Source organism: Priapulus caudatus, unplaced genomic scaffold (genome assembly GCF_000485595.1).
Source record: "Priapulus caudatus unplaced genomic scaffold, Priapulus_caudatus-5.0.1 Scaffold1105, whole genome shotgun sequence".
NCBI lineage: Eukaryota > Metazoa > Priapulida > Priapulimorpha > Priapulimorphida > Priapulidae > Priapulus > Priapulus caudatus.
In genome coordinates this window covers 65,589-76,024 of record NW_014578166.1, presented here as the reverse complement: position 1 = coordinate 76,024, position 10,436 = coordinate 65,589, and the positions used below count along the sequence as shown (strand labels likewise).

Below are 10,436 nucleotides of genomic sequence, written 5' to 3'. Positions count from 1 at the left end.
TATATATATCGGTTGTTGACCCACTAGCAGAGCATTATCTTCATTGCTTTTCTAAGCTTGTTCACAGCTGTCTGCTTGATATGGAAATATCTAATAACGCCTCTTATTAGTCTACGAATCAGAACCCCAAAAAAATGAAAACATGGCACCCAACCTGCGTATACTTAACCTGATACTATAAAATGATAAACTATATCTATAGAATATTTTCAGGCATAGCGCACTAAGAAAACGATGGCACATCATCATGCCAGACCCCAATTTTGTTGGTACCTAATCATTTCTGTTCGTGAAAACTCAAGGGGGCATTGTTCGTATACGCCTTTGTAACAAAGCTTTTCCAACTACTTGCACCTAAATGATATGTACGTATTTTCAGAAGGAGTACAAACTGCTCTTCATGTTGAGATATGGATTTTTAGGGTATGTCATCACATGTCATTACAAAAAACTATGCAATTAAAAGCTCTCTTGTCATGAGGAACACTTCATGCTTCTTCTGCAAACATACAATGTTGGCAGAAAGTGGTTGGAAACACTTCATTACAAGGCAATATTTAAACGATATTCATCAGAACATCATACCTAGAAATATTCCAGGGAAATAGCACTAGGCGAAGTATGCAGGTGGTGTGCCAAGTTTTTAATTTTCTAGACACGTCTTGAGAATTGGCTCTTAGACTATATTGTGATATCTACAACACCCCCAACGATCTACTATTCTACACACGACAGTCACCCTGCAGTCACAGTCACACCAGCTGGATTGAACCCTATACCGGACAACCTAACGTGGACAATATTGTTCGTGTTTCGTACCTCCAAGATACCGCCTGTTCCAGACTGTTGACGTCTTCACTCGTGGCTTGTAGCACACAGTCTCTGCTCCATACCCTGAGCTGTCTCGCACCTGCCAATATTGAGCAATAAAAAAAGGGTCTAGAAAAGCAGCAAATTAATTCTATCGCGCTGAAAAGTACGATCGCAACTTACACCACGATGACAATAGAGAGACTGTTGTACCTATTTGTGTTTGTGTGTGCATGAATGCTTGGGTAGGTGCGAGCGTGTGCATGCTGCAAATTCGGTAACTCATTGTGATTTATTTGATCAAATTAAGTTTACCTATGATACCAAATAAATCGCATGTCATGAGTGCACGTTATTTCCTTTTAGTTTGCGAAATGTTTCCACTGAGCTCTAGTTACCATAACAATATAATACAATAGCACGTGAAGGGTATCACAAATAAGATATTACAAAAAAACACATTTGATACTTGTACCACTGAAGAAAGAAATCACAAAATAATTCAGGGTATTTTTTTTACTTTTGGATTAGATCGATTAAAAAGACATTATTAAATAGTCAGGTGTACCTGTGGTCCAGTTAACTGTGCTGACAACAAAACCCTGGCCATCTCCCCTCCAGCTTATCCGTGGTAGTTTGTCATCCCATGCAACTGCTGGTTCTACCGTCTGCAGCATGGCAATAAAAGTTGCACAAAACTATGGCTACCACAGTTATATTGCCTTTACATACCTACTAATATGGTCATATATTGAATGGATTACTGCATATCATACAGTGCTGCATTGGGTAGGCAGAATAATTTCTAATTTGACCGTATTGAAGTTTATGCAATCCACTTGGAGAAAATATATGAAATTCTTAGTAAATTGATATCATTTCCTCATCAGTAGTAACCAACACTGTATGCACCTTGGTTTTGATTATAGCTGCTTGCTTTCCTTCAGATCCATGAAATTGAGTCTCCTTTTTTCCCCAACCAACAGTAACAGGTTTTGCTACAAACACAAATGTAACTGATTATATCAATCACTACAGAAGATACTATTCGTTGTATTATTCCATTAATGACATTTTCATATTAGCATATTATAAAAGGTACCTGACTGACTTATAGGAATCATGAAAGCCTAAAATAGTGTACTTATACTCCTAGTGTACGTAATACACTTTACGTATACACAACACAAACAATTTTAGCCGATTATTGAAGATGATCGGTGATCCAAGATGAAGATGCATTAGGAAACCATATTGCATGATCTGTGAAATGATAAATACGCACCCTCGCCAAACTCTTCCGGATTCATGCTAACTTCTGTCAGAGGGTCAAAATCTTTCGTCATCATGATAAGCGTATCAGATCCTGTAACAGAGAACAGCTGTATCCTTAACAAATCATTGTGTGCAGGACTTTGGCAAGATTCATCATAAATGCTGTCGATTTTTATACTGATATAACAAAAGCAACAAGTAAAGCAACTACCAATGAGAACACACATTTGTGGTTACTAAACAGCCAAAATGACTGAATTTAAGAAAAAGTGCGTAATAGATTTTGACTTAATACCTGTAGCTATAACAACAAGTTCTTGGTCCGGGCTCCAGCTTACTGCCCTGATTCCAGTGTCAACACATCCAACGACCTCCACCTAAAATAACACATACAATTAACATACTTGAAATACACATTGATCTTTCCTCAATTTAATCAATTCAAAGTACAACTATGGCCAGAGATACATATAAACGTGTAGGAACAGAACCGCAGCAGAACATAAACATAAATGCAGTAGGTTATAAATGTAAAACACAAACATCTGTATACTAGTGTACACATTATATGTCAAATATTCACACTATATGTGTGAATATGATATATAATCAGGAGTCTATCAATATTGATAGATAATAGATAGATAGATAGATAATATATTGATAGACTCCTGATATAATGAATATGATATATAATATTGTGTGAATATGGATGACACACTTCTTTGTGATAGAGGATGATGTTGCCCTGAACTGTTGCCACACAAAGGCAGTCATTCTCCATCAAATACTGAAGCCCGGCAACTTGTTCTCCTGTCACACCACTAACTCCTTCTTCAGTCAGAGGCACATGGTCCACCTAGTGAATTGAAAGAAATATATATAAAGGTTTCTGGGTCTCAAGTTGAAACTATTATTACATCTAATAGAATCAGAGAAGCCTATACTTGGACAAATTTTCCTTTCATTTAAGACGTTACATGCCAGTATTTGGAAAATTGTAAACTGGTACACAAAACTAGCCGAGAACTCAAATCACATTTCCTCATCAGAGCCTCATAAATTTCAGTAACACACAAGAATAAATCTTGGTCTTTATGATCATCATCATGCATTCTATGTCGCACAGGAGCAGACTTATAGATGTAGCATAGCTATGTCACCAGCCATAGTACCACATTACAGGTTAAAGGGATACATTACTCGAGGTTCTTCTAATATTTTCAGTTCAAATAGGTTGAACTAGGTTTTAGGTTGAAATAAAACAATTTTACAATACTTACAATACATAAAAGGTTAAATTATGGTTCAATATTTATTAGAAATATTTTTAAAAAGCGTTTTAAAACTGACGGCTATACTGTTGCTTACGAAGACGGCGCCACTGGCAGCGCATCCACTGAAAAAGTTGCGCAAAGCAACGTTTCGGCTGCAAGCTACAGACCGAGTGTGTTTCTTATTTATTAATTTAAGAGCAGAAGGATTGCAATATCTTATAAACAACACCTAGCTTCAGTTATAATATGGACGAATTTGTCCTAAAATGCATATCGGTCGGTTAAATAGCATTTAGGTACAACTATAATTGCACTTTTGTGATTAGCCCTCGATTTGTAACGTGCAAAATAAATTAGCAAATTTATCAGGGTAGCAGCACGACCGCGGGTGTCATGTCAGCGCCCAAAAAATTAAGATTTCGAAATTCAATGTTGTTTTATGACAAATGTGAATGCGTAATTATAGAAATTTGTAGGTATATGCTATAATTTATGAATCTACTATCCTAATATACTCTCAAATTCTAGGGAAAAGTATCCCTTTAACCGTGTTCATGGGATTAAATATATTAATAAAATTATCCTATCTATAATTATATCAGTGATAAAACTAAACAACAGTAAACATGCCTCAAAATCGTTGTTTACGTCGATTATATATAGAGCATCGTTGGCACTGATATAGATATTATTCTCCGAAACTGACATATGATCAGCACCCATTGCTCTTTTGCTGTCATGGCAGTGATGCTGTATCAATTTTAGATTTCTCATCTTCACACTATTTCAGCCTAGAAAATGACAAAACTATAGTTAGTACATAGGAATTATAACAATAAAAAGTAATACTAGTATTGATAAACTACACTCGCAGCATATTGTCAATTTCATATGGTTCACATAAGCTATGTGCGAGACTAAATGTCATAATTTATTACCGATCGGTTGGACGCAACTGATAATCATTATGAACTTCTAGTCAATTTCCATCACATCAGTGTGCATCACACTCACAGGCACTAAGGCCATTTTAATAATAAGAGTATAGTAAATAAACATGAATTGTACCTACTATCTATAACCCTTAGTTTACCTACTCTCTTTCGTCTACAACTAGTACGAGTGCTGCGCACACATTGTATGTGTCTAAACCGAGGAATTGCTCTGACCTGTGATTGGAAGATAAAAATAGACCCCGCCCACTCCCACCGCATACGCTATTATGCTATGACCGGTAGGAACGTGTACTAACTATCATATAGAGCGATTGATTTGAGTTACATTTCTATAAATTCTAGCTATTATAGACACATGTCTTAGCCTCAATCTCTGTGAATTTTGAGTCTATTGAAGTGCGATTAGTCTAATTAATTAGCAAATATGCACGCGCGGCTATAACCAGTGAAACGAAACGTCATAAATTCTATTTTTATCCTCCAATCACAGGTTGGAGCAATTCCTCTGTTTAGACGCATGTCTGCGCACACGGCACAGTGTTCTGCGTGCGTTTGTTTTGTGTGCTGCAGAGGAGCCTTTTGAAGGGCATTTACAGGAAATTATCACTAATAATAGTATTAATACGCGAAAGAGAGTAGAGAAACTTTGGTACAACGTTCCAAGTGCCTGTGCATGGCATGGCTCAAGGATAGAGAGCATGGTTGTGAGAGCAAAGCCGATGTGTTACGCTACATAGTTTTCAATCTCGCCATGCTCTCTATCCTTGTAGTTGTAACCATGACACTGTATTCTGTAATCGTGACTACTGAGGGCCAAATTCCTGACAACAAGGGCCATATTTCGTGCAAGAAATTATTAGACAACACCCTAAAGAAGACCTCTGTCAATTTTGAGGGGTGTACCCCAACACTGACGAAAGTTACGATATAGTGGTTTAAACGCTACCATGACTCTGATGCCTCGGTCTCACTTGCGTTAATTAACCTACCTCAGCGTATCAGGAATTTGGGTGCATAAGGGTACGTTAAGGTACGTTGTAGTACACTACGGTACACTGAGGTAGGTTAAAAATCTGCAAATGACTGGGTAAGGAGTGTGTAGAGGTACGTTAAGGTACGTTGCGCTAGGTTACAGTACGCTGTGCTACGCTAATGTTGGTGTTAATGTGCGTGTAGTGGTAGGTTACGGTACATTAAGGTACGTTGCGCTAGGTTAGCCGGTACACTGTGATAAGCTGTGATACGCTGCGCTACATGTCGCTACGCTAAGGTACGTTATGGTACGCTAGCCACTACGTTAACGCGCATGCGCCTGGGTTATTTCGCTACCGCATGCGGTACAGTACGTCGCCATTTGCATTCTAGCTTTCACCAGCATCAGACCTCATCAGTTTTATTCCAAATATTTCTTCAAATTTCTAACAATGGCTAGAGGCAAAAGTGGAAAAGCAAAGGGAAGAGGGAAGACTACAGTTCTTCAGGTGTCAGAGCAGGAGGTTGAGGTGGGGAGGTCAAAGAGGGGGAGATATGACCAGGTTGAGGAGGAGGAGGAGGAGGGCAGACAGTCCAGAGAGGGGAGCCCTACGCCTGAGCAGCTCTACAGGGTTGAGGGGCTGGATGGGGCCAAGGCCACGGCTCCTCAGAAGAAGACTGAGAAGAAAACCAGGAAGAGTGGACTGAAGCTCACGACAGCTCAGGAGGACCAAGTCTTCGGCTACGTGAAGGCGCCAACCCCCCGGAACTCTATGACAAGAATCACCCAGACTTGCTGAAGGACAAGGCAAAGATTCGGCAAATCTGGGGGCAATGGCTTATGATTTCAAGTCCAGAAGCGTACTGTATGCAAAATTGGCCAAAATTACGCGGACCTGTTGACTTGACTGACGCTGAACTGACTGACTGACTGACTGACTGACACTGACTGACGATGACTGACATGACTGACTGACTCACTCACTCACTCACCACCACTGAGTCACTCACTGACTCACTCATCACTGACTCACCCAACTCACTTTACTACTCAGCTCACTCACTCATAATATATACTCACTCACTCACTCACTCACTACTCACTTCCTCAACCCACTCACTCACTCACTCACTCACTCACTCACTCACTCCTATACCAGTCACACCGGGCCCCCGATCTCACTACGCGCCGTACCTACGCTCTTAGAGCGTGGTGAAAAAACGTGTCGAACGCCAGCTGTGGCAAAAAGAAAAGTTATGACAGTACTGCGATCGGTGATCGCTGCGCGGTGCATCAGCATGAGCGTGGGCGAGCGTGGCCAAACTTGTGAACATTAGTTCAAATAATCGTTGGTGCGCGCGTGGCGGGAAATCACAGCGCTAGTGCGGGCCGTTATTAGAGACGTGGAAGGCGTATGTACCCACGTAAACTCGAGATAGACGCATCGTCGATGCGGGCGCTATCGCAAGCGTGTGGGTGCGCCGAAAATTGTCGCCCTGTTTCAGCACGATGTCATACGTTTGTGATTTAATTTGGAGTGCTACGCCTTTTGGGCCAGCAACCAGTTTCCCGGTTGTCCCACTATTGATTTTAGGCAAACACGGACTTCCATTTGCCATGTTTCTTGCGGTTTTTAGGAAGAGACTTTCGAACTCGAATTTGGGCCACCGGGCTTCTCAACACGCCTCACCGGCTCGGCAATGGTTTTTTTTTTTTTAGGAGGGATCGTAATGAGCGTTAGCTCTGTGTGTGACTGGGCCCTATACTCAACTCACTCACTCATCACTCTCACTCACTCACTCACTCACTCACTCACTCACGTCACTCGTTGACGGGAAGTGTCGATACCGCTAGCGATACATAGCGGTACGTATCGCGTTACGTGTCAGTACGTTTTAAGCCAATACGTTAAGGTACGCTAAGGTACGTTCTGATACGCTAAGGTACGTTCTGATACGCTACGGTACGTTCTGATACGCTACGGTACGTTATCATTAACGCCAGCTAACGTACCCTAATTTTGAGCATGTTCAAAAATTAAATTGGCCGCCACGCTAGATCGACGTTAACTATGCATAAGGGTACGTTAGCCGGTACGTTGTGATACGTTACGCTAGGTTGCAATACGCTGAGGTAGGTTCTAGTACGTTATGGTACGTTACGGTACGTTAACTCCCCGGTACGTTGAGCTAGGTTAAATAGCGCAAGTGAGACCGTAGCATGAGTCTGACCAAGTGCTACGGAGTACTGTACACCCGGACTGTACACAGTACAGTGGAACTGGCTGCTGTTCAACAATGTCAACAACACAGCAGAGTAACTAAAGCATTACTGTTATTCATGAATACACGTTATAGTAATACTAATAGCATTTTGATATGGCATACCGAATAGTTATATAATGTGTGTATGAACCAGGAGGACGATATACAACAGATACTTAGAAGGGAGACACGTTCTCAAACTGAGAAGCATGTTGATCACAAGCACAAGTATACACACGAGGCACAGCGCCTCTTTCGGAGAACCCAGGTAGCGACGGAAACAGCCGAGTTGTTCCGATTATTAGAGCGGATTCTCTCCACACTGTGAGCCACACAGGATAACATCAGGAGTGAATAATAATCGATATTTATTATAATAGATAACCTGGTAGATCTAATAGATATCTAGAATAAGAATAGATAATCTATTATTATTCACGCCTGATAACATACACTCAGATATCTTATACCACTGCTAAAGAGGCAGGGGATCATTTCCAGTTTCCGAGGGTAAAATTCCACTGTTCCAAATTGCGGCTTTCTCGCGTTCCAGGCACCGCAGCTAATCAGCTGAAGTTCTGCCTAACCAATTTATTGGCTTGCAAAGAATGCCCTCTCAAAATTCTGTAATAATAGATAATGTCCCACACGCTCAGATGTGCAATATGCTCAGATGTGGGATCGTGCATGCACAGTATCTGCAAAAAATTCAAGTTTGTTTCTATATATCGCTCTTATATACATATCAATGCTAATACGCTGCCACCACGGCAAAGTGGCAGCTCCGCACGGTCAGGACATGAAAACTTTATATACATATAAATTATAATGTATAATGTTACGTATATATATCTATAATATAATATAACAATTAATTCAAATACAATGTAACACATAAGTATACAGTATATCAATATTATTATAATATCCAAAGCTAATAAGACATGTATTATTCGCTCTTGATAGTATCAAAGAGCCTATATTGATCTATATAGGTCAATATCAATCGATATAGATCAATATAGGCTCTTTGCTTTTATATACAGCTCAGCGTCACATTTAACCATGCAGCGACACCTGTGGCCAAATAGCGTAGTTACGCACAACAACAAACAAACAGCTGTCACAAAGCGTGATAGCTGATCAACCGTACGCCATTGCAATGCGAAAATGTCGTGGCAAAGCATTAGTAGGAGCTATGGTAGGAGCCTAGGATTGGTGTACCACTGTACCCCTAACATTTATTGCAATATAGTAGTGTGACGACATGAAGGCATCGCCGGCAACATGGGCAATACCCCATCAGCAGACACGGACACAGGGATGTCGGTCGATGTGCGGGCGCTGCACATCGCTGTCATGAAGAACGACATACTGTCTCTACAACAGCTGATACGGCGCAGCGTGGATGTCAACCGGCCGTGGGACAATCTAGAGGCACCAAGTGTTAAGGACGGCAGCACACCGCTGGGGCAAGCTGTGTCGTTAAATCATCGCGCCATAGCAGAGGTGGGGTTGTTATGTCAGGTAGACACTAGGCTGATTACCTATATAGTCTAGATATAAATAATAATAATGTGTGACCCAACCAACAAGAGACCTGAACAGTATGGTCCAGCTATAGCTAGGGGACTATACTCTGTATTCTGTACTCTTGTTGGGTTACATTATTGTCCACTAACACAGATTTGATTGTAGATGATTTAGATTTATTTTTTTTGATTTATTTATTTCGATAATTACTAAAGCATACATTACATCGATAACAGCATAAATAAAAAAAATGCAGCTAGAAAATTATCGAGGATGAAAACACAAAAAAGCGTGGCTTGAGATCGAATGAAGAAGGTCATGGAGGATGAGTAGGGGGCAGGAGGAGGAGGAGGAGGAGGAGGAGGAGGGGAGAAGGTGTTGGAGTAGGGGGAGGAGGAGGGGAGGGAGAGGAAGAGGAGGAGGAGGTGTTGGAGTAGGGGTAGGAGGATGGGTGAAGGTGTTGGAGTAGGTCGTAGAAGAGGAGGAGGAGGAGGAGGTGGAGGGGAGAAGGTGATGGAGGGGAAGTAGGGGGCAGGAGGAGGAGGGGCAGAAGGAGGAGGAGGGGAGACAGTGATAGATGAGCAAGAGGTGAGAAGGTGATGGAGATCGAAGGGAGGTGATGTGGGAGTAGGAGGGGGAGGAGGAGGAGTAGGAGGGGGATAGTTGAATTATTCACATTATCAGGAGTAGATAACAACATATGTGTTTATTCTCTGTTTATTCCTGATTTGTGATGCTATAGCCATTAATACTGGTTAAAATGTGCTGTCTTGTACAACCAAGCTTTGCTGTCTGACCGAGGTAAGTTACCATTGAATCAATGGAATGCATACAGCAAGTTTCAGCTAGTAGACATACTAGACAATAGAATAAACAATGCACGTTGCAGTCAGTAGCAGCTCGACTGTTTTAGCATTGTGCCAATGGCTAGAAATCGGTGGTGGCGGTATATTTTTTAACCGTCAACATTTTTCAACTATCCTCCACGACCTTCTTTATTCAATCTCCATTACCTTCTCCCCTCCTCCTCCTGCGCCTCCTCCCCCTACTCCAACACCTTCTCCCCTTCTCCTCCACCCCTTAGTCCAACGCCTTTTCCCCTCCTCCTACCCCTACTCCAACACCTTTCCTCTTCCTCTTCCTCCTCCTCCTCCTCATGCCCCCTACTCCTCCTCCACGACCTTCTTCATTCGATCTCCATCACCTTCTCCCCTCCTCCTCTACTCCTCCTCCTCCTCCCCCTACTCCAACACCTTCTCCCCTCCTCCTCCTCCTCCTCCCCCTACTCCAACACCTTCTCCCCTCCTCCTCCCCCTAGTCCAACACCTCCTCCCCTCCTCCTACCCCT

At 41.8% G+C, this 10,436-nt stretch overlaps 2 protein-coding genes across 2 annotated transcripts in view; one reads left to right on the top strand and one right to left on the bottom strand.

Annotated features, from left to right (window-relative positions):
• The window catches only part of LOC106815393 (elongator complex protein 1-like), a gene marked incomplete at its 3' end in the record, with an annotated part of 28,356 nt that extends 20,593 nt beyond the window's left edge, over positions 1-7,763 (bottom strand). Inside the window, exons 1-8 of the mRNA XM_014819843.1 lie at positions 7,679-7,763; positions 3,993-4,153; positions 2,807-2,944; positions 2,381-2,462; positions 2,096-2,176; positions 1,723-1,808; positions 1,379-1,478; positions 820-910 (exon numbers count right to left, since the gene is read on the bottom strand). Of these exons, the coding sequence (XP_014675329.1) occupies positions 820-910; positions 1,379-1,478; positions 1,723-1,808; positions 2,096-2,176; positions 2,381-2,462; positions 2,807-2,944; positions 3,993-4,136 (722 nt within the window). The remainder of the gene's footprint in view (positions 1-819; positions 911-1,378; positions 1,479-1,722; positions 1,809-2,095; positions 2,177-2,380; positions 2,463-2,806; positions 2,945-3,992; positions 4,154-7,678) is intronic.
• A 939-nt stretch (positions 7,764-8,702) lies between these two features.
• LOC106815398 (serine/threonine-protein phosphatase 6 regulatory ankyrin repeat subunit C-like) overlaps positions 8,703-10,436 on the top strand; it is a 4,430-nt gene continuing 2,696 nt past the window's right edge. Inside the window, exon 1 of the mRNA XM_014819855.1 lies at positions 8,703-9,064. Within this exon, the coding sequence (XP_014675341.1) occupies positions 8,843-9,064 (222 nt within the window). The 5' untranslated portion in view covers positions 8,703-8,842. The remainder of the gene's footprint in view (positions 9,065-10,436) is intronic.